Source organism: Eumetopias jubatus, unplaced genomic scaffold (assembly GCF_037043125.1).
Source record: "Eumetopias jubatus isolate StellerSeaLion01/CBP00866 unplaced genomic scaffold, mEumJub1_p1.0 scaffold_3, whole genome shotgun sequence".
Classification (NCBI taxonomy): Eukaryota; Metazoa; Chordata; class Mammalia; order Carnivora; family Otariidae; genus Eumetopias; species Eumetopias jubatus.
In genome coordinates, this window is record NW_028274809.1 from 19,602,394 (window position 1) to 19,625,984 (window position 23,591).

At 50.6% G+C, this 23,591-nt stretch overlaps 1 protein-coding gene across 5 annotated transcripts in view; it reads right to left on the reverse strand.

The window, feature by feature from the left end:
• Positions 1-4,753: 4,753 nt before the first annotated feature.
• TTLL4 (tubulin tyrosine ligase like 4) overlaps positions 4,754-23,591 on the reverse strand; it is a 34,772-nt gene continuing 15,934 nt past the window's right edge. For 3 of the 5 annotated variants that reach the window (XM_028092184.2, XM_088021552.1, XM_028092185.2), the window contains 18 exons: positions 19,469-21,062; positions 18,476-18,588; positions 18,057-18,120; positions 14,103-14,224; positions 13,598-13,708; positions 13,163-13,239; positions 12,279-12,470; positions 12,096-12,178; positions 11,737-11,865; positions 10,156-10,278; positions 9,751-9,849; positions 9,295-9,429; positions 8,740-8,877; positions 7,264-7,366; positions 6,428-6,638; positions 6,218-6,288; positions 5,728-5,813; positions 4,754-5,300 (listed from right to left, as the gene is read on the reverse strand). In XM_028092184.2, coding sequence (XP_027947985.1) covers positions 5,042-5,300; positions 5,728-5,813; positions 6,218-6,288; positions 6,428-6,638; positions 7,264-7,366; positions 8,740-8,877; positions 9,295-9,429; positions 9,751-9,849; positions 10,156-10,278; positions 11,737-11,865; positions 12,096-12,178; positions 12,279-12,470; positions 13,163-13,239; positions 13,598-13,708; positions 14,103-14,224; positions 18,057-18,120; positions 18,476-18,588; positions 19,469-20,964 — 3,612 coding nt within the window. In that variant the 5' untranslated portion in view covers positions 20,965-21,062 and the 3' untranslated portion in view covers positions 4,754-5,041. Of the gene's footprint in view, positions 5,301-5,727; positions 5,814-6,217; positions 6,289-6,427; positions 6,639-7,263; positions 7,367-8,739; positions 8,878-9,294; positions 9,430-9,750; positions 9,850-10,155; positions 10,279-11,736; positions 11,866-12,095; positions 12,179-12,278; positions 12,471-13,162; positions 13,240-13,597; positions 13,709-14,102; positions 14,225-18,056; positions 18,121-18,475; positions 18,589-19,468; positions 21,063-21,318; positions 22,160-23,591 lie in introns of those variants that run through there. The other 2 variants (XM_028092187.2, XM_028092188.2) reach the window with 2 other exon arrangements.

Sequence of the window (23,591 nt, forward strand, 5' to 3'; positions counted from 1 at the left end):
CCACACCCGTGTCTCTGGAGGAGCGGCTGTCCACGCAGGACGCCATCCAGGGTGCACCTGCAGCAGGCACCTGGGAGAACGGGTGGAGGCCCAGTCACGCTGCCCCGTCATTTGGCCTCAGTAACATTCTTAGAGGTTCAGTCATATTCGTAGATGGTAGCTTCGCCCCATTGGCTCCTCACTGAAGAACATACACCAAATCTCTGAACCTGCATCATTATAGTTTTATTTTTTTTAAGATTTTATTTATTTGACACACACAGAGAGAGAGAGAGAGCACAAGTAGGCAGAATGGTAGACAGAGGGAGAGAGAGAAGCAGGCTCCCCCGATGTGCGACTCGATCCCAGGACCCTAGGATCATGACCTGAGCCGAAGGCAGATGCTTAACCGACTAAGCCACCTGGGCACCCCCCCTTTTTTAAAGTTTTATTTAAGTAATCTCTACACCCAACATGGGGTTTTAATTCACAACCTGGAGATCAAAAGTCACATGCTCTTCTGACTGAGCCAGCCAGGAGCCCCTAGAATCTATTTTAAATCTGAACTGTATGTTATCACTTTGCCTAATTTTTTCCATACATCCTCCCCCCCATTTAACCCTCATAACTAGCCAATGAAGTATGGTTTGGTCTCCCCACTTCACTAATTGAAGCATGAAGAGAAAAGAGTTTTTCAAATTGTGTTAGCTTTCCCAGTAACAGTCCCTAGCATTCTGTGTCCAAGTCCATTATAATAAAGGCACAAATGGGTTTTAGAAAACAACTATTGATCCTTCTCGTGTGCTTTCATCTATGTAAGAAATCTGCCAAGAGCAACATATGATTGCTTGCAGCTTTCATTGCTCCGAAGCTGATGAAAGGTCATGTCAAAAGAGCATCTATTGATCCCTGGACATTAAAGAGGATGAAAACTCTGGTGGGGGGTTGGGGGCGGTCCAAAGGCCAAGAAGGTTTGAGAGGCTGGATCAGAATCACAAGTGGCATGAGACAGAGGTCCCTCAGCTACACATCTCTGAAAAGTCTCAAAGCAGTTGGGGGATTCAACCAGTAAGCACACAGCTTAATCTTAGGTCTTAAAAGGACAAATCCAGGGGAAACGAGAAGGGGAGGTCCCCCAGCTGCCTTTGGTGCCCCCCTTATTTAACTAATTCAGCTGACAGGACATGGAAGTACCTACCATGTGCTGGGTTATCCACCTCCTTCACTGGCCCAGGGTTGGATGGACTCAGGGGGCAGCCAGGTGTGTCGTTCAGCCATGGCGAGAGGGATAGTCGCCCTCAACAAATAGCCTAAGAGCTTAAGAATGCACCTATAACAACTGTCCTTGGCATAGCTGTTGGGTCTGTGCATGTTCTTGGCTCCAGCTCCAGTTCAAGATCTCCCGCTTTCTGGACCCTGCTCCTCCCCCTTCCAGCCACCTGGTCCCTAGTGCTCCCCTGCTCTTCCTTTTCCATCAACGTTTCTCTTGGGATAGGGCTGAATAATTTCATTCAATTCACATACTTGCAATGCTTAATGTGTTTCCTGTCCCAGGGAATTTGTATTCTGTAAAATATTTTAATTTTATTTATTTGATGGAAAGAGAGCACAAGCAGGGGGAGCGGCAGGCAGAGGGAGAGAGAGAGAAGCAGGCTTCCCGCTGAGCAGGGAGCCCGATGCGGGGCTCGATCCCAGGACCCTGGAACCATGACCTGAGCCAAAGGCAGACGTTTATCCAGCTGAGCCACCCAGGCGCCCTAAGTATTCTGTAAAACATTAACCAAAGTAACCCTCAATGAAGAGTAAAACAGTAGAATGAATAATGCTGGTAGTGTTTGTGTGGGGGTAATGAGGCATATAAAGCCTGTTCTGGCCTTCCTCACCTCTAAAATGTCTCAGCTGCTTCACTTCCCTGTGGAAAGGGCTTTACATTTCTCGCCTGCATTCCCCTAGCCGAGGAACAGGGCTTGGACAGCAAATGGAGAAAGGAGTGACCGTGTTATATATTAAGTTCCCTTTACGTCCTAAGTACTTTTACTATGGCTTGCTTAATTTTCACAGCCCTGCAATGTAGGTATCATTTTCATGTTATTTAAAACATGTGACTTTAGGGGTGCCTGAGTAGCTCACTTGCTTGGGCATCCAACTCTTGGTTTCAGCTCCGGTACTGATCTCGGGGTGGTGGGATTGAGCCCCGCATCCAGCTCCACGCTCAGTGCGGAGTCTGCTTGAGATTCTCTCCCTCTCCTTCTTGCCCCTTGTTCATGCATGTGTGCTCTCATAAATAAATAGATAAATAAAATCTTAAAACAAAACACCGGACTTTAGAAAGTTAGATGACATGCCCAAGGTCACACAGCAAAACTGAGATTAGAATCCAAGGTCAGACTACAAGGTCCATGCGCTCTTCCTATCACAACACCACCTCTTTATCAGTATGCATTCTAAATTAGTTTCTGATCAATCTTGAGTGAATCTGAAGTGAACAGGAATAGTGACCACCCTCCATGCCCCCACCCCAGCGCCCCACTCCACTGATCCGGAAATACCCCGTGTTTCTCCCCAGTCTCCAAACAGGGACTGGGTGTAAGTCATCAATTTAGAAAAACAGTGGACACGTTCTGACACTTACCCTACTATAGCTCCAAAGTTAAAACTTTTGAAAAATTTCATTATTTCCCCCAAAGTCTTTATTTAGCTGAATACCTTATACCGTGGGTATTCATTGCTAAACATGTATGCTGAATGCTCAAGCAAGGTTCAATTTTCTCTCAAGGGTGAAGGGGGACTATAAGCCCCATTCCTTTCTCCCATCTGGCAAAACACTCACACCTTCAGATGCTGTGATGGGATGGAAATTAAAAATAATGTCCGTACAAAGATGCTTTAAACTACTAAGGACACTTATTTTCATTACTTGCTTAATTAAGCCCTCCTCCCACCCCACCCCCCAAGCCCACACTGCCGCAACGCCGGTCCCCTCCCCCTTCTCATTACGGGAGAATGCCGTCTGGGGACTCTCAGAGGGTGGGCTGAAGGCCTCAAGTTGCTTTCCAAGGAGCAAACCAGCACAGCCGGCCCTCCGGACCAAAGCCCTCACCCCAGACCAGCCACCCCAAAAGTACTGAAGCAGGTGGCCAGCTCCGTTAGGAAGGCCGGGTCCTCCCCCCATCACAAGGTTTGTTTGACCTGGCACTAGGGTACTGCATGCAGGTGGGGGGCGGAGCTGGCTTCAATTCTATTGGAAGGGTTTTAACTAGACTGCCGGGCCTCTCTGCTGGTCCTGGCTTTGACGTCCTTGCTGCTGAGGACTTTGCCACCAAGCTTTCTTCACAGCTGTCAACATGGCCTTCCGACTGGCCAGTGTAGCCATCTACTGGGTGGCCTTGAACCCAGGCAGGCCTCTCAGTGACTTTTCTATGGCTCCATCCCAACTCGCCACTTAGAACTCCAGGAGCCACGAAGCAGGGTGATGGTCTTTCCAAAACTCGGAGAATGAAGGCAGAGAGCCTGGGGCCAGGGGGCTGCTCCTTGGGCACCATTGCTAGAAAACCAAAGTAAAGAAACCGCAGGGCTGGGGCAGGAGTGAGCAGCTCCCAGGAAGTGCTGGGTCAAGGAGGAGCACAGTTCGAGGGAAAAGCACCTTTTTTTTTTTTAATTCTTTTTTTTTTTTAAGATTTTATTTATTTATTTGAGAGAGAGAATGAGAGAGAGAGAGAGAGAGAGAGAGAGAGAGAGAGAGAGAGCATGAGAGGGGGGAGGGTCAGAGGGAGAAGCAGACTCCCTGCCGAGCAGGGAGCCCGATGCGGGACTCGATCCCGGGACTCCAGGATCATGACCCAAGCCGAAGGCAGTTGCTCAACCAACTGAGCCACCCAGGCGCCCGAAAAGCACCTTTCTGATCCACACTATCACACTGTGTACTTCCCCTGGACACCACTCTGCCCCAGGAAAGGAGCAGAACGCCCGGCTCGGGGGCTCGTGTTCTTCATAGGCACCGTTCACTCAGTCGACATTTATCCCACACTTGCCATCTTACTGGGTCTTGGGGAGGCAGATTCAGTTAAGACTACGAGAGTTTCGTCAGCGGTCCGGCTAGAAAGCCATCCTACAGGGGTGACTACTCCTGAAACCCACCTGCCACGCCACCAGACTCCACTTGCCCTCATGACCTGGGAGCCAGACCCCGCTAATCAGAGACTGTGACGGGAGTAAGCAGAAGCCGAGACTCCCTCTGTGTTGCGGGGACATGAAATCAGAGCTCCTGCCCTGGACTGTGTCCTTCGATGGATGGACAGAGACAATAGCAACTGATTATCTGGGCTCCTTCACTGGAGCCACAGGAAATTTGCAAAGCTCACGAGACCTCTCACCTCACAGAGCACCAAGAACTAACATCCCTGAGAGAAGTCCAGAAGGTCGGAGAGGTCGTGACGTGAGGTCAGAATACAAAGGCTCAGGACTTCTGGCCGCTGGGTGCTGGAGGAAGTGAAGCCCTTAAGACGAGGACGACAAGAAGTGGGTTTATCCGTGTGCGGGCTCTCCCTGCCTGCCTACTGAGGAAGACTCAAGGTTTCTCAAAGTGTCCTCAGGACAGGGTGTGGGGTGCCGGGACTGAGGGTGAGACCTGAGGAGATAAGGACCTTTGGAGGGACCTCCTCAATTACAGGCAAAGGACTTCAGGCCCAAATGTGTTCAGTGCGGTTTCTCCTCCAGAGCTGTGACTTAATCGCCGAACCAAGGTCGGAAACAAACCACACACGGCTCTCTGAAGTTAGAAACCAAACCCTGCTTTATAAGGCTGAGTGGCCATCAGTGGCTTCTCTGCGAAGATATGAGGTACCAGCCAGTGAACCTTCCTCACCTTCTCCCCATTCCACATTCCCTCCACCCCTCCAGATACCCATCTCTGCAATTCAACCACTTCAAAAAAAAAAAAAACAAAAAAAACTTTGAGGAAGGGGCTGGGGCTCAGGCTGGCTGACCAGCCAGCCGGCCGGCCAGTTCCCATGAGGTAGCTAATACCGGTGCTCCTAGGCAGGGGCGAGTGGAGGGAGGCCAGTCACGGGCTCACAGCAGCCAGGAGTGAGTCACCGGTTGACTGGGAGGTGGGGGAAGCAGACAGTCTCGAAGTCTGCCCAGAGTACTTCATCAGAGGTAACATCTGGGTGGAGACGCTGGGCTCTTTGCTGGTGTCCTCACTGTCCTTGGAAGAACTGGGTTTCCTGGGGAGAGGAGAAAGGCCAGCTTGGGTCTTCTTGGGCTTCGGGATGGTCCCGTCTTCAGAGAGTGGTATGCTTCCCTCGGAGAAGCTGTGTTTTCTGAAGGAAACGGGTGGGGAAAGAAATGGCTGAGATGGCTGTGTAGCTGGGACTTTAGCCTGTGATCTGCCCTCAGAGTCTGGAGCAGGCATTCACGACCTGACAGGGCTACACACCATAGTTACATGGAGAGAGAGAGAACCATAAAATACATCTTCTTTATCTGAAGGCTGGGGAGCTTGGTGCAAACGGGAACGTGTGAGAGGAGACCTCAAGGAGCCCACGGGCAGTGGGCACAGCTGAGAGGTTAACCCTGCGCTCCGGCTTGACTGGGCCGGGCAGATGGGGAGCCACCAGGCAGAGGAGCCGCCGACCCCCCCCAAATGGAGAACGCTGATCTCATCATAATGTGGGAAGAGAGGAAGAAGAAAACTCCCTGAACTCGCAGCAGCACCCAACACCCTTCCCTTGCCCAGACAGCACTCACCCCAGCTTGTCAGTCTCTGATTTGGAGAGAGCACTGAGTGCCACATCCCCCTTTGGGACGGTCAGAAGTGATGTTGGGAGGGACCACTAAAAACAAAGGAAGCAGTGAGGCCAAAAGGGCTAGGCAGGAGTCAGGCGGGAGTGTTTAGGGTCCTGGGACTCTCTCCCGGCTCTACCTCTGAGTGATCATGGGGCTCTCCTCTTCCCTACCCTTCAGGCATGGGCCCATCTGGGACAAGAATCTCTGTTTTCTCCAGATTCAGACAAGAAGTTGAGGCTACAAAGCACTCTTTGACCCTTGAAAGAAAGGCACCCAGGGAATCCTGGAGGCCACTATTCCCTGAAAGGGAAAGGTCGGGAGACACAGAGACAGGGCCTAGCGGAGAAGTGAGAGGGTCTGAACCTACATCCAACCCATGCTGCGCTCTTAAGCTGGAGGACTGAGGGTGCCGACTGGAGTTGCCCCCCTCCCCTGCAATGGCGTCACTCACCACTGGAGCCGCATCAGAGATGGCTCCTGTGTGGAACCCTTTGTAGCACCAACTCCGAAGCAGATCTACTCCTAGGACAAGATTAGCAGGGGTGGGACTTAAGAGGGTGGAATCAACTGGTCAATTCTCCTTGTCAGGGAGGCCCCATTGTGTACCAGAATTTAATCACTCATTAAACATGGCCTCCTGTGGACAAGGAGGACACATCACCTTTGAGCTTGTTGCCATGGTACTTCTGTTCCCATTGGGTGGTGAGAATGTTGAAATATCGTGGCTGCTCAAAAAAGCGGAGATAGCGAGAGGAGATTCGAGAAGGAAAAATTCGTTCAAATTGACCACGGCGAGAAAACTCATCCTCCATCTCAACCAGAATCCGAACGTCATCTGGCGTCAGGACATCCAGCACAGATGCATAGAAGTCCTAAGGCCCAAGGAACGGAGAGGAAGAGAGTGTGACAAGAGGGTGTGAGCTGGAGGCAGAGGATCAAAAAGCTGGGGGACGGTGAGCACAGCTCTGAGGTCCTAGGGCTCCAGGACTCCCAAGGGAACACCAAGGCTGACTAGTGGGTCAGCTCAGGACCTTGTCTGTTCCCAAGCCTACTGAGCTTTGCTGTCTGGAGAAGATACTCTTGGTCTGGGCGGGGGAGCCCCTGGAGCACGGAGGTTTTAAGAGGTTGGCTGGATGGAGTCAAGCCCAGAATCTAGCAACTGAGATCTGGCATCTGCCTTCAGTCTACTACTCTCATTTGCTCCAAGAAGACATCAAGCCTCCCCGGGGCTCACTGCACCTCAAGAAAGAAACCCAAAGGGTCTACAGCTCTGACAACAGGGGATGGCTAGTATAGCATTTGGCTAAGAGCAGTGGTTGACCACGTGATAAAGGCCATCAACTCTCCCCTGGAACCACACATATGCCAGCAGATCCCTGCACACCAAGGGACCCCGGAGCTGGGTCAGAGAGAGGGAAAACTGCTTGCCTTGCGCTCCTAAATATTTCACCAGGGAAACTTTCTGTTGGCACTTGGGGGTGGAGGGTAATCTCCTACCTGATCAGGAATTTTCTGGGTCAGATAATAGGCTTTCTTCATCTTCTGTGCAGTGAAATGCTCCGGGGCCATTCGACATTTATCACTGGGGGAGCTGGGCAGGCTAACACAGTGGATGGAAAGAAAGCAAAGCGTAAGGTCAGCAGCTTCACATCCTGAGGACATGTGGAGACAGGGTCCATTTCAGGACCCTTAGCTTAGCTGGAGGAGGAAGACAACTCTTGGTTGGGGTCAGGGGACTCACTGGGGCACCAAGGTTAAGTGGTTTGTTGGTGGGAGTCACCCCCTTCTCAAGAGAAGACAAAGAAGTTTGAACAGATATTTGTTACTCAAGTAGATGAGACTGCAGTGCACTCTACTCAAGCAGCCTGTCTGAGCATCAAAGATCAAATACCACAGAATAACTAGAAGAGCACAAGGCACGCTCGCTGGGTTGCATGTCAGTGGTAAAAAAGAGGACTCTGGAATAATCGCTGCGTAGGTCAGTTTAGTTGGATTTGGTGGACACCTCCGAAATACCCAGCTCAGCACTGGGTGTGTGGCCCTGGGCACACTACAGGACTCCCTGCCCAGCGTCCTCACCCACATCACTACAATTACTGCTGAGAGACACGAAGACGGCCTCCACAGAGCTCACAGGACGGCAGGGGTCAAAGGACAGCCACGGCACAGAGCCACGCCGGAGGCTACAAGGCGTGGTGTGGAAAGCAAGTGCTGTTCCCAGCAAACCAGGACTGGAATCCCAGCTCTACCACTTTGTGGCTGAATAACCGTGGGTGGGCTGCCTAATCCCAGGGATCTCGTGTCCTCATCTGTCACCTGAAGATACTAATACCAACCTTAGGGGGTTGTGGTGGAGATAAGCTACAGGTTTCTCCTTACACACAGCAGGTCCCAACTAAATATTAGCTCCCTTCCCTCAAGAGTGGTTCTAAGAGGTTCGGGGCTGTGGTGGAGACAGCGCACGTGGAGCTGGCTTCATGAAGATGCTGCCCTCAGCTAGGCTCCCGTGGGTGGGTGAGGTCCCAACAGGGAGGTCTGACGGAGGGGAATGTCGGGAGGAAGCAACCCCATGAGCAGAGGAGGGGACACTATGGAGGGACAGTGAGAAGCCACACACATTTCAGAGAGGAGACTCGATTCGCTGACCCTTCCAACTCTGAGGTTCTAGGAGTGACTGCTTTGTCAGAGCACAGGAGCCAGGAAGAGGAGTAAAGGGAGGGGCACCTGGGGAAAGGAGGCCGGGGCCCCGAATGTCCCTGTGAGGAGTTAAAAGCTGATTCCCCAGGCCCTGTGGAGATTTCTGAGCTGGGAACAATATAACCAGCCATGCTTTTAAGGGGCACTGACGTGGGAAGAGGTGTGTGGGAAGACTGTGGGGGCAGACTGCGCAGCACGGGAGACCCAGCAGGAGGCGGCGCCCGGGCACCCTTCCTTCCCACAGTCCTCAGGGGGCTGCTCATGCTGCCGGCTGACCTGGCGCTGGAGCTGCCGGAGCTGCTGGAGCTGGACACGACATTCCCTGCGTTGGGCAGAACAAAGCCTGCCAGGTTCAGAAGGTCCCGGATCATCTGGCCTTTGATACTGATGTCCAGGGGAGAGTTGGAGTGGAGGCTTTGGAGAAAGGGAACAAGGAGTAGTAAAGCGGTTTCCGGCTATGCGCCCGAGTCAGTGCTAGCCCTGTGTGTACCCTGCCTTCCCGACTCCTGAGCACCACCGTGGGGGACTCCTTGCCCCCCCCCCCAGAGAGTGAATAACCTGGTTCCTGACTACGACCTTCGTTTGCTAGGGGAAAAGCATGTGGTAGGGATCAAGCTGGAAAGAGCAACTTTTAACAATCTCTCTCCATCCTCAAAAGAAGCTTGAGATCATGGCCAAGAATGAGCGAAGGAGCGAAAAACAGATCACGAAGGGAAAACACAAATTCTAGCGCAGGAAAGGTCTTCCCAAAGTCAGCGAGGCCAGAGTGGCAAGAGGATTGTGAGGATACAGGCAGGGTTGTACTCGGAGCGCCCTGAGACTTGCACCTACCTCGGGGAGATGTTGACCTCCAGGACCCAGGGCTTGAGGTTCTCATCCAACATGATGTCAAAACCGAAGAGCTCGTGGCAGCTGTACGGCCGCCGCACGTACATCTTCAGTAGGCTGGTCACATAGGGTTCGGACCTGGTCACGGGGAAGGCCAAGTCTTCAGCCCAGCTCCTCCCGGAGAGCCCTACCTACACTGCCCGGACCGGGGGAGCTGCCCAGAGATGGGAGAACAGAAGCACCCCAGGAAAAGCAGCTCCCAAGAGATGCCTCTGATCTGGAGCCAGCTTCTGGAGAGGAAGTTCAGTAAAAGAGCAGAATTCCATCCACTCCTTCCTAGTCCCTGTCCTCAGAAACTCACGCACAGCGTGGTCGGCATCTGGGGCGCAGCCGTGTGAAGGCCCATGAGCCAAGGGGTGCAGCGGCAGGCCCCACACCCAGGGTGGTAGTGTGACTCACGAGATGATGGTTTTGACAACAACATCCTTTATCTTCTCCCAGATGGCATCAATATTGACTCCCTTCTGGCTCAGGTAGTTCCATAAAGCCTTTAGTGCCCTGCAAAGCAGGGGGGAAGGGGAGGGAGTGTCTGGGGTTATATTCTATGAACGGGTGATGAAGAAAAGAGAAAAGAAAAAGGAGTAAGAGGTCCAAAGGCGTTCTCTCCATGTCTCTTCTTTTGAGGTTTTCAATTAAGAAAGAGAGGAGCTTGGACGGAAACAGACCAATTCTGAATTGCCCAGTGTTTACATAACCTTTGGGTCTTACATCAATCCTCCACTGACCCAAGCCCCTGAACCTCCCCAAAGCCCAGAACCCTGTGTTCCCCTAGGCCTCCGCCTGACGGGGACGCCGCCTGGGTACCATTTGTGGCCCTGGCAGGCCGTTGCATCGGCATTGGCCTGGTACTCGGCATTCTTTTTATTGACACTGTAGTTGGTCAGGTGCATGAACTTGTTGCCAAGGCTCTTCATGGAAGGGGAGTACCTGGAAGTGAGGAGAAAGGCAGAGGTAAGACAGGGAAACGGCAGGTGGACATTGCCCCAAATCCCGAGGCAGTAAAGGACAAACAGACAGATCTTTTCAGATCTTTTCAGATTTCAGATCTCAGGCGCAAGAGCCTGAGACGTATGTCTATTGGTAAGGTTTCTAGAATACCACAGCTCTTTTATCATGAGCCGCTCACAAAACTCAGGAAACCAGTTTACTTGTGTTTACTCGTTCCTTATAAAAGGAGACAACAAAGGATACAGAGGACCAGCCAGGTGGAAGAGAAGTGTAGGGCAAGGTATGTGGGACTCATCTCCTTCATCCCACCTCAGTCCTGCAGGAAGACTCACCCCACATTCAGTGAGGTCGAGAACCTTCTCATTTCCTCTTCCCCATGTGACAATGCGATTTATAACAAGAAACTTACATGTGTGTCTCTGCCCCTGGTTCCTGGCACAGAGCTCCTAAATCCCGTATAAATTCCTCAGTGAGAAGAGCACTATAAGAGCATCTTTTGACTAATATTTGGTCTTTGACCCCAGCTCCTGAAACCCTTGTAATTTCCTGGTGATAGGAGTGTCCTGTGTTCTAATGAGGTGACTTCGGGTGGGCTCCCGGATAGGGTCTGATCACCAGACAGACCAAGCCATGGTTAGAAGCTTGGAATTTTCGGCCCTGCCCCCCCTCTTAAGAGGGAAAAGGGCTGAAAACAGAATTAACGATCAATCATGCCTATGTGATGAAGCCTCCATAAAACCCCAAAAGTACAGGGTACGTGTTCTGGGTGGGTGAGCCTGTGGCATGTGCTGGGAGAGTGGTGCCCAGAGAGGGCAGGGGAGCTCTGTGCCCCTTGCCATACACGCTGTCCTGTGCCTTATCTCCTGACACCCCACCTCGTCTCTTCTATCTGGACGTTAGCCTGTAACCGAACTACCATCTCCTCTTATGATGAGCTGCTCTAGCAAATTAATGGAAGCTGAGAAGGGGGTCCCAGGAACCTCTGACTTCTAGCTGACCAATGAGAAGCACAGGGGGCACCCGGATTGGTGACAGGCATCTGAAGCAGGAGGAAGGGGCAACCTCGTGAGAAAGAGCCCCAAGCTGGGAGCTCGGACCCTGGCGGGGGGGGGGGGAGGGGGGAGGGGGCGCGTTGCCAGTGTCAGAAGGGGAGTTAAAATGCAGGATACCCAGCTGGTGTTGCAGAGAACTGCTTCCTGTGGAGAAGAGCCCCACGCATTCGCTGACCAGACGTGGCGGAAGTGAAGTGTTCTATGTAATAGGAGCCACACAAGAGGAAAGGAAGATTGGGTTTTCCAGATACACCCCTCCTTCTCCTTTGCCAACAAAAACTACCACAATGTGTTGTTTTTCTGCCTGGCATCCTCCAGTTTCCCTCGTTCTCAGGAAAACAAATCCCCAGAGCTGTCAGTGTGAGGCCTCAGTACGACCACATACTTGCAACTGGCAAAGCGGACGAGTCCATCTGAAAAGAGGTAAATCCGCAGAGGATCGTAGGAGGTGACGTAAACATAGATTCGCAGATCGAACTTGCTGCCGCTGATGAGGTAGGGTTTGTGTAGATACCTAAATAGGGAAGGGCCAGCTTTAGGGACAGGACCGACAAGACAGGGCTCGGTGGGTAAAACAGCAAGAGCCAGTCAACAGTCCCCGAGGCAAAGACCTTAAAACCGCTGGCTGACGGAGGTCGATGGCTGGGAGGACAAAGGGCAGAAGAACACTCACTATAAAAAGGGAACCCCCGGGCTGAGGAGATGGGAGAATGAGGAGCGGATGTGAGCTGGAGGCAGGCTCACCTCTGTACCAGGAGGGGCCTTCGCTTGGGGAGCTGACTCCACTTGTGAATGACCTGGATGCCAATGCCTCGGGCTGACGCTGGCTAGAAGTCAAGTGGAAAGGCGATGAGCTGTGCTGCCAGCCCAGTATGCCATCGTCCGCACTCTCAGACCACGGCCCGCCGCCCACCGCGATCCACCCACCGGTTTAACAATCCACTTCTGCCGGCTGCTGCTGTCCCAGGCTTTGCGCAGGAGCTTGGCATCCTGGGGCAGGATGAAGGACTGGGGGAAGAAGCTGAACTCCTTCTTGCCAAAGCGGCTCTGCATGCGAGACAGGTTCCGCCACAGTCGGTCCTTTCGCCCAATCTGGAAGGAACCTGGGAAGTGGTTTAGCTACAGAAGGGACAAAGGGTGAGAGCAGGGAGAGGGCCCAGGTGAGACCAGGAGGAAGACAGCAAGGCTCACTGGTGCCCTTCCAACTTCCTTAGCAATGCTCTGAGCTCTTGATCCATCTTTACCATCACCATCTGATGGTAAGTACTCCCTTGCTGAGCACTCACCAAAAGATGATTAAAACACAAACAAAAAACACCAAAATGTAGTGCCCCCGAGGAGCTGATAGCTCATGAATAGCCAGAGAACCGTGAGGTCAGGCATGATATTCCCCTTAAGTGTCTTTTGCCGTGACAGCCTGCAGAGCAAAGACAGGAAAGCACCTGGCCTTCATGAGGTCTGGGGGCAAGGGACTCCTTTGTTGCAACATAAGACCAGAGTCCTCTTTGTGCATATCCAGCTTGGAGGACCGGAGGCAATGCACAGTGGTCACAGGAGAGATATGATTCATGGAAACACGTGCCGCATCTCAAGACACACCAGAGGAGAAAGTGTCTTTGGGAGGCGGCAGCTGCGCCACTAGACATACGTGACCCGCCAGGGCCCCGCTGCCCCCTCCTCCTGTACCGCCTCCGCTCCTCTATGCATGTTCCTGGCTTCGTGGTCATCCTCCTCTTGCCCCCCTGCCCACACCAACCTCCTCCTGCCTGGTCCGAAGTCCAGGGGAAGGGCTCGCCAGAAAGGACACCTACCTTCTGATGCTCCCGAATGGATCGGAAACTAGGAGACTTCATGTGGTGACCCCAGCAGCCCAGCCAGTCATCATTTCCTACAGAAGGCACATCAGGGAGTCAATCCTGCTAGCAGCTCAGTCCTTGGGACAGAGAGGCTCAGAGGTCCCAGAAATACTGCCAGGCCTGGGCACAGCTCCCAGACCCCGTTTTCTAAGAGTTGCCATGGAGCTGTCCTACATGAGACCCTGGGGTCACAAAGAGAACAACAGCTCTCTGTCTTCTAACTCTGAGGACCAGGCTCCGGCTCAGAAGGACTTCAGAGCCATGTCTTCCTAGGAGGTGGAAACTCCAGGTCAGGGTCCCCGCAGAGCAGGAGGTCCCTAGGGCCCTCCTCCCGCCCACAGCCCATCTGTCAGGGCAGAGGACAGGCTCGCAGTAAGGCAGGTGACTTACTCTTGCTGATTTTGAAGTGGGACCGTCCAATGGTCTGCTTGACAATGTTGGGGGTCACTGTGCTCATCTTCCACCGGAGCAGCTTCCTCTGCTCCCAGGGAAGTTTCTCCACTGGGGAAAGGGGATGGGGGATGAAGAAGAGCAGGAGAGTCAGGGTTAGAAGGGGAAAGGTGGCACAGGTGCTCAACCTTCACTAGGGAGACAAGTCACTAAGGAGTGTTCTAGGCCAGAGTTTCAAAGGAGCACCCTTGGTGGGAGAAATGGCAGGTCGAGGAACACGGACAGGAAGGAGGTTGGAAGGGAGAAGAAACAAGGTCAGGTTATGGGGCTGACAAGGGTCAGCTCAGGGACGGACAGGGAAAAGTTCCCCATATCAGACCGGGGAACTGAGCACCAGAAAGGTCATTCTGGAAAGCCCCTTGCACCCTACTGCCACCTCCTCCCAACTTCGCTAGCATCCTACTCCTGGGGGCACTTCTGGGCTTAGACACTTGCCCGGGTTTACCTCTCTCATCCCGGGTGCCAAAATAGATGGTAGGGGGCACGTTGGGAAAGAGGCTGTAGATGAGGGCTGGCCGGACAATTTTCTCAGTGGAGAGGGGTTTGGTCAGAATCTCCGCACAGCTCCTAGGATGCAAAACAGACGTGTGGTAGAGAAAGGGGAGGCTACAGCCCTGAAGGGCTGTTACTCCATCATTTCCTTCAGGGTCCAGTCTTCCACATTGTGATTCTACAAAGACAAGTACTCAGTAATTATTTTGCAAACAGGAATCCATACTGTGCCAGGGCCAGCACCGTTACATGTCACCTAAAGACCAGACTTTCCAATACTTCCTTCTGTGATATAGCCCCAAAATTTCCGGTGACAGGCCACAGGCAGGGGAAGCCCCTGGAAAGAGTGGTTCTGAGAGCAGGTATGCGACACTTGAAGAAAGAGGAGTAAATGAGGAGCAAAAACAATTGATACGGACAATGAAAAATAAGGAAGAGCAGAAAAGACCTAAGAAGACGTATAGACAGTTTTAAAAACCAAAAGGAAAGAAAAAGCAACAGAAAGGAAAGAAATAGGGATACTTCTAACTCGTTTTATATTTAGGCTAATCTGAAGATATGCAGATGATGAAGGCTCTTCTCCATTTTGGAAATGACCCGGGACATCAGGTTTTTATGTAACAGTGTGATAACACAGGACTGGGAATCTGGGGCAGATGGCTCAGCCAAGGTGATCTCAAGGGCCTCTAAAAACTGAACACCTCAACTATGTGCCAGGTACAAGCAGACAGACCCAGACCATGTCTTTAAATAGCACTGAGGAAGAAGAAAATAGTTATTACTCTCTCTACTGGGCTGACATGACCCACAAAAATTACTATTTACGATTAATCTTTAGCTTATAAAGAGCCGTTCTGCCTGTTATTTTCCAGCACAACAGAAGAGGCACTAGTATGGAAACCATTTCAGTGTTTAAAATCTTAAAGATTTTTAAAGAGTGTTACTGGGTCAAGTTAAATACTAATTCTCAGTTAAATAATTCCAACTCTTAATTCCTCATCCAAAATATTTTATTTCGAAGGCTTTTAATTTACAGAGTATTAAGATTGCTGAAAATCAGGGAGTTAAGATTTAGAAACAAAGACAAAACAGGAATGTAAAATGGTATAGCCATCAAAAATTAAACATGTCGGGTGCCTGGGTGGCTCAGTCGGTCAACTAGGTAATGATCTCAGGGTTGTGAGATCCAGCCCCGCATCGGGCTCCGCACTCAGCTCGGAGTCAGCTTGAGATTCTTTTCCCCTCCTTCTCCCCCACCTTTGCTCCTCCCCCAGCTAGTGCTCACTCTCTAAAATAAATAAATAAATAAAATTAAAAAAAAAAAAAAAGAAAAGAACAAAAACACTAAATATGCAACTACCATACGACCCAGCAACTGCACTCCTGGACATTGATTTCAGAGGGATGAAGACTTATGTTCACACAAAAATATGTACATGAGGGTCGCCTGGTTGGCTCCAACGGTAGAGCCTATGACTCTTAATCTTGGGGTTGTGAGTTCGAGCCCCACGTTGGCTGTAGAGATTACTTAAAAAAAAACAAAAATTTTTTAAAAAATTATGTACATGATGGTTTACAGCAGCTTTATTCGTAATAGCCCAAACTGGAAGTAACCCAAATATCCTTCAACAGGCAAATGTACTGTGGTACATACATCCACACCACACAACATTACTCAGCAATAAAAAGGAATGAAAAACCTCAATGCATGCAACAACCTAGATAAATCTGCAGCAAATACGCCGAGTAAAAAAAGCCCCTCCCAAAAAGTTACACACGGCGATCATTCTATTTGTATAATATTCCTAAAATGACTAAATTATAGAACAGATTAGTGGTTGCCAAGCATCTTATAAGGAGGGGCTAGTCATAGGAGGGAAGTGGGTATGGCGATTAGGACAACAGGAGGGATTCCTGCAGTGATGTACGTATGTGTATCTTGACTAATATTACTATCTTGGTTATACTACATCACCCTAGTTTTGCCAGATGTCACCACTGGGGGAAACTGAGTAAAGAGTTGAGGGGAATCTCTGTATCATTTCTTACAACTGCATGTGAATTTGTAATCGTCTCAAAATCAAAAGTTTAATTAAAAAAAAAGGCAGAAAATCTTTGTTAGCTGCCTCTCAAGAGTACTGGACTGATCATCCTCAAGAGGCCTGGCTTCTGGTCTAGCAGTGTTGGAAACTATGACCCCACAATAGTTAACTTCTCTGGTCCTCAATATTCATTATCTGAAAAAAGAGTCTGGACTTAATGACCTCCAGCCCTAAAATTAAGTGATTCTTAGAGAAAAAGAATATGCAACAGGAAAGACAATAAACTATTGCTAGGTAGAGAAACAGAAACAGTGTTTTCAATGACCTTTCTATAATTGTCAACTTTTCTATAATAAAATATATACCTCTCTCACAATTCAGAGAAAATGATTTTAACAATCCAAAAGTATTTCTGATTTTAGTCATCCTTAAAATGCAAAGTGGTTTGGAACTCATCAACCTTCATTTGTGTGAAAATCCATTTAAGCCTGGTGTAGATAAAGACAGTACATCTTGTAGGAGTTAGATTAACCAAGAAACAAATTATGAATAAACACCTTTGGTGAATTTTATCTTATAAATCCAAAAAGTTAAGTAAAGGGCCATGCAGCTGTCTCAAAGGAGGGACAAACCTAGAGCACCCTTAAGTATGGAAAACATGAGACTCCAAGTCAATCACATAATAAATGCCCTTCTCTTATGGAGAGCAGAGGTCCTCGGGCAACATCCAGATGTACCTTTTTTTTTTCTGGAAGGAGGACAGTTTAGGCTCTAAGTCACAGAACCAAGGCACCAGACTCGAGGTACCTAAGACAGGATTTCTATCGCCCTTCACAGAAAGCCCTACTTCTGTCTCTCCACTTTGCAAACAGCTCTCCCCCCTTGCTGGCTCGGCGCTTTGAAACTGATACAGTCGCCGCCACCATCACACGCACAGAGCCGCAGCTGGCCTTGTCCACACTAACCAAAGCATGGAAGGCTCCTGGTCCCCCTGGCTTCATCTGAGGCACAGCGGACGCAGAGAAAAGCTAGCTGAGTGTGGGTGCTGCGTATGATAGGTATGGGTTAGCCTTGACACAGGTGGCTTTTCATTAAAATAAAGAGACATTTTGCATGAAAAACAGAACAAAACTCACCAATTGTCAATACTTGAACTTCGGGGGTTTTTGTTTTTTTTTTTTACATTTTCAATAGAAGTTATTTAAAAAAAAAAAACAAAACTTTAATGTTTAGTACTTTGGGGAGGGGGGTTCTTCATAATATTTAATAGACCAACATAATACATAATGAGGCAAGGTGGGAAGCGGTGAGGGGAACAAGATTATGCTGAATGAAGCGTGTTAACTTTCTACCCGAAAGATGCCATATATGACCCTTTAGCCAGTTCCAAAGATCTTTAGCACAATGACACGCCCTCGTTTATTGTAACTTCCTCACAGTCCTGCATTCCTTCCTCTCCCCTGACTCCCATCTCAGTTATGCAGCATCCTCCAACAACCTGTTTTGTAAAGGAAGGGCCTACATGAAGAGACTTCCATTGGTCCTTGTTTGAAAACTGAAGTCCCAAATGTAAAAATCTGGTAAAAATGAGTTACAGTTAACAGGGCCATTAATGACTTTATAATCTTTTTTTTTAAAGATTTATTTGAGAGAGAGAGAGAGAGTGTGCAAGCGAGCAAGCGGGGGGTGGGGGGATGGTAAGGGAGAGAATCTTCAAGCAGACTCCCCACTGAGTGCAGAGATCATGATCTGAGCTGAAACCAAGAGTCAGAAGCTTGACCAACTGAGCCACCCAAGTGCCCCCCTCTTTATAATCTTAAAGAGAGAGCAAATGAGCCTGTACCAACGATCGACACAACACTCACCGAGAGATCACTGCTACTGACTCGCTGGTGGAGACAGCACTGACTGAGGAACACTCTGAGTCTCCTGGAGGGGAAAGAGCAGAGACGTCCCACTGAGAGAGGCTGCTACGCAAACCCACCAAGCGTAGGCATCTCTTCCTTGGGCATCTTGCCTCAGCCTTCCTGCGGAGCCACGAGCACCACCCTGCCGCCTTGCACTGCCTTCCGTGAGCTTGGCAGTAGCACAGAGGAAAGAAGACTGGTGGACCGCAGGGCTAGTGAACCAATTTCCCAGAAGCCACTACCGCCCTTACACCCACAAGGCAAATGATTACGGTAGGGGATAAATGAGTCAAGGACCCAGTATACAACTGTCAGCCCCCTTCCCACATGGGTGGCGACCACTTCCCAGTTGGGAGGGGAGAGGGTCCCTTACTCACCCTCTTCCTCTTCATTCTCATCATGGCTGCAGCAGTCCTCCAAACCATCTGCTACTAGCTCTTCTTCTAGATCTTCAGCCTCACCCAGGTCTAGCTGGGGGTCTGTAGGTGAACTATAAGAAAGAACCATGCCCCAGCCCAGTCCGTAAGAGAGAGGTCACAGCTAGATGCTCATTCCTTCATCACCTCCCAGTATTTGTCTCCTCCCCACTCACCAACCTGCCGTCTCTTGCCCGGATCTCACAACTCATTTTTCTTGCCCTCAGAGCTTAGGTCTAGCCATAGTTCCTCAACCCTACAGCCCCTGTTGTGCAGAGAGGCACTCTGTCTCCCATCTTCTCTGAAGTCCCTCCACAGCACCTCAGTGCAAAATTCTGCATACAAAATACCATCAATGAATGTCTGGTAATTGACTTCACAGATCCCTGGACCTCTGGGAATTCCGAACAAGGCCTTGGTGGACCAAGGTTCCAGAGAAGTAACAAGGCACAAGAGAAGGAGCCAGGTTTGTGTATGCCCTAACTCTGAAATGGCTATGAAACAAGGAATGACAGAGAGCCTGATTTGGTTTGGAATTAAGTAGAAAAGTCACAGGCCCCAATGTTTCATATTATTTCTTCCTGGTTATAACCTAAAGCAGGGTCAGCAAACTCTTTCTCTAAAGGACCAGACAGTAAATCTTTTCAGTTTTGTGGGCTATTCAGTTTGGTGTAACTCACCCCTACCACTGTAACAGGAAAATAGCCACAGACAGCAATAAACGAATGGGTGAGGTTGCGTTTCAATAAAACTTTATTCATAAAAGCAGGCAGTGGGTGAGATTTGGCCCGCATGCTGGTCTAGGTTTGCCAACCTCTGCCCTAAAGTGAAAACCAAAATTCCAGGGCAGCCAAAAAAATAAAACCACCTTCAGAGACATAGGGTCAGTGTCACCAAATTATGGAGTATACATTCTACTGCCTCTAAAGGCATCAAAAACTTTCTCTAACTTACCCGATATCCCTAGCAGGGGAGTCCAGTCCCCTGGCTTCCTTAGGCCCCTCCTTCCCAAGCTGGCCCAGATGGATGGAAGAGAGGCGGGTGGCCACGTCGGCTACACCAAGCAGCTGAGGGGGAGAAGGCAGAACAGAAGTTTTCTCTTCTCCAAGTGGTAGGGAGTCCATCGCAGATCCACAGGCAGGGCTGTGGCTGAGCGCACTGGCATGGGAGGCAAGGAGGTGAATGCTGATGCGTTTGGTACAGAAGACCGTACTGTCCAACTCCAAGGTGTCTGAGGCGCTAGGGGGGATCCTACTGTTTGCTCCGGCATCCTCCTGCGGGAACTGCTGGCCTACCATGGGAGGTTTCCACTGCCGGGTCCTGTTGAGGAGATCACACTGCAAGCCGGGGCTCAGGAAACAAGACTGTTCAAACTGGCAGCCTTGCCTTGGCTTCTTCTCAAAGCCTCTTGCAGTCAACTTTCTCACGGCCTCAGTGAACCGAACCTCCTTAGTCAGAGCCTGAGGAACCAAGTCGCCATCCAGGCCACAAGGATGCGGCTCTGCTTTTGCGGCTAAGTTACTGCAGTTGTACTGGGAAGAGGCAACATTGGTGGTCAGAGTGTCGAAAGAGCGAGGGGCTGACAGGGTGCTAGGGGCCGGGGCGTCACCTGGGACAGTGCCATCGCTCTTGGGCACCCTGTGCTCCACGGGCTGGAGTGCACAGTCTCCGGTGCCCCCCGAATGATGCCAGGGGACAAGATGGACCTTGGGTGAGGGTACTGGCTTCAGGCCCTCTGGGGCCTGCGATAAAGGCACTTTAGTGCTATTTGGCCGCATGAAGGAGTTGTTATTCAGCACGGGCTTGTAGGAGGAGTGGGAGGAGGCGAGCGGAGATGGGATCTTCCCTGAGATGGCAGAGGCCAGGCTCTTCCCCGAAGGGTTTTCTCCAGCTGCGCCCACTGAGAGGTACGGATCTGTGGAGGACGCCATGGGCTGGGCCATGGGGGAGACCGTGAAAGAAGGGGCCTTAGTGGCAGTGAGTCTGACAGGGAGGCTCTTTGGAGGGAGAGAGAAAGGTCTCTTTTCCGGCAGGCTTGAGCGCAAGCAGAAGGACTCCAGCTGCTGGTAGGATTTGTGGCTGTAGCTGGCGCGGCGGTATAGCAAGGTGCCGCTGAACAAGTCTGGGAGCGAGTGCAGGGAACAGGAGCCGCTGTGGCCCGCGATGACAGCCGAGCGCCCCGAGCTACACAAAGTGCCAGGGCAAAAGAAATACGCTGGCTGGGTTGGGACACCCAAGAGGCCAGGGCCCAACCCCGCTGACAGTGTCCCCACCTGCTTCCGCTCCAGCTTCCAGATTGGCTTCACCTGCTGATGGGCCTGCGCCCAGCCTCTGCCCTCAGAGGGCTTCTCCAGCGGCCGGGCAGGCACCGAGCCGGAGGGGCCACTCTGCTTGAAGCTGGTTCCCTGGCGGAGGCCAATACTGTAGTGCTCTGTTCCTGCAGAGGCCATGAGGGGCCCCCATCATGGCCGCGTGGCCTCGTGGCCCAACTCGGAACAGGTGCCACGCACCTCTAGAAGCTGCGGCTGCATTCTCGAAGTCCGTCAGCCTGGAGGGAAGAGAAGCCGTTGGGAATGTTACCGTCCCAGGAGGACAGACCGCGTGCTATGGCGGTCCTCGGTGAAGCAACAGAGCCCCACCCCTGTCCCCACCCCCCAACCCCCAGGGCAACCAGCCGTGGCTGTCACTTAGGAGCCCCAGAGAAGAACATTAGACTCCTCCAGTGTTTTCAGCGGTCTTCCGGCTGCCCTCACGCAGTCAGAGCCGGCTTCATCAGGGACTGGGCCACCAAGGAGTCCACTCACAGGTTCCCACTCCCTCGGAGCTCTTTGCTCTCTCTCCGAAGAAAAATGCATCTGTCTGTCTCACCATCTGTGACTTCACTGAGCGGCTTCCTTCTCTCTCCTAATAAGGCAAGTCCAGGGGTGGCAGAGAAACCAGCCAATTATCTTCCTCCTCACCAACCAATTCTGAAAGGTCAGGGGTTACTTGAGAAACCTATTTTACATCTACTCATCCCTGACCAACTCTCAGAGGCCCCTGGTGTGGTCTGCTTTTCATGGCTAGGTGTGACAAGCTGAGATAGAAGCAGAGAATTCCCCTGCTGATCTCTGGAGTTCACTCGGAAGCTGAGACACTGACTTCACCTCTCCAAGTGTCTCGCCAGCTATATAGACTTAAATCCCATCACACGTGTTGATGGGAAAAAGAAACAAAATGGAACTGGACACCAACGTTATTTTTACTTAAAGTGACCTTATTTCCAGCAGCCATTGTGGGACAGGAAGAGTTCAGGGAGTAGAATACAGGGGAAGGAGGAGAGCTTGCTTCACCCCAAGCCCTAAGCATCAGTTTGGGCTGACCTCAGGGGGTAGGGCCTGTCTCAGACATTCCCTCATTCGATGTTTCCTCTAAGGCAAAACCAGCCAGTAATTCCGAGTTCCAAACAGTCTGTTAAGCATGGTCACTTACTTTCTAAATCAAAGTCACAAAATAATCTCCAGTTTTCACAAATGACAGCATCCAGAGGGTTGGAAAAACAAGACCCTTCTATAAGAAGTCACTCATCTGGGATAATTCTGAATGGAATCCTGGCATCCATACCAAGGAAATGTTTTTGTAGTAGCTACAGGGAAAGAATTAGCAGAGAATTTTTTTGTTCAAATTACTTTTAAAACACAAACTTTGGGGCACCTGGGTGGCTCAGTTGGTTAAACAGCTGTCTTTGGCTCAGGTCATGATCCCAGGACCCTGGTTCTGGGATGGAGCCCGCATTGGGGCTCCCTGCTCGGCAGGGAGCCTGCTTCTCCCTCGCCCTCTGGCCCCTCCCCCACCTGTGCCCGAGCGCGCACCTCTCTCTCTCTCAAATAAATAAAATCTTAAAAACAAAACAAAACAAACAAACACAAAAACCCCACAAACTTCAACGGGGAGAGGACCTCATATTCTGATAAGAGACTAATGGCCAAGGAAGATCCATGATTCCTGTCTACATCTATAGGAACTGTTGGTGTCGACCAACAGAAAGCCTGCAGAAGCCACATGACGTCACCCACTTTTCCTGCAAAGGCTGACCCATGTGGATTCTTTCTCAAGAAGAGAGTACAAAAACCACAACTCATGGCTGCCAGTATTCAATATGACAGTGGGCTAAAAACAGCCTAAGTTCTAAAACTAGATTTTGATGCCAGGAACCTTAAATTAAGGAGACAGAAAATGGACCTCCACCCAGTCCAAACCATGGAAATCCCGTGCAGGGGCTGATTACACTCTGTGCGTTTAGGGTAGAGAAGCAGACACAAGGGAAGAGTCAAAGCCCGCCAGGGACTTTACCAGACCCCATGTGTGTGCTGTGTACACCCAACAGATTCACAATCCCAACTCACGTCATCCTCTTTCAGGAATCCATGTCTTGCCCTACCCATGCAACCCGACACACCAAAGTGATGGGAGAAAAGAACCAAGGAAATGAAACTGCCCTGGGCAGCCTGAAAAATACCCCACTTGCGCTTCCTCACATGCATCCCGCTATCTCCAACCTTCATGCCTTTACAAGTGCTCCTCCCTGGAGTCCTTTCCTTCTCTTTCACCAGACTTAAAGGTCATCAGCTTGAACACCCCCTTCTCCAGGTAGCCTTCCCGGACTCTCCACTTTGAACAGGATGCCTCATCCGCGTGCGGGCCACCATCACCGCTTCTACCACACTGAACTTTAATAATGCACCACTCATCTGACCAGGAGCCACATGTTGGTTTTCTGCTAGCTCATGTCCCCAGCAGCGTCTGGAACACAGTAAGTGCTCAATATTCTGTGGAACGGATAAACTGCAAAAGTTCAGTAAATGAAGGGGAAACACACTAGCAGTGGTGAATACTAATTTGGACACCTAACAAATGCCAGGTACTGTGCTAGGCACTTTGCCTCTGTTGTCTTATTTAATCCTCACAAAAACCTGACACTCAATTTACTGACGATGAATCTGAGAATCAGAAAAGCTAAGTAACTCTTCTATAATTAAACAACCAATAATGAGTGGTGCCGAGATTAAAACTCGAGTTTGTCTGACTCCACATGCCT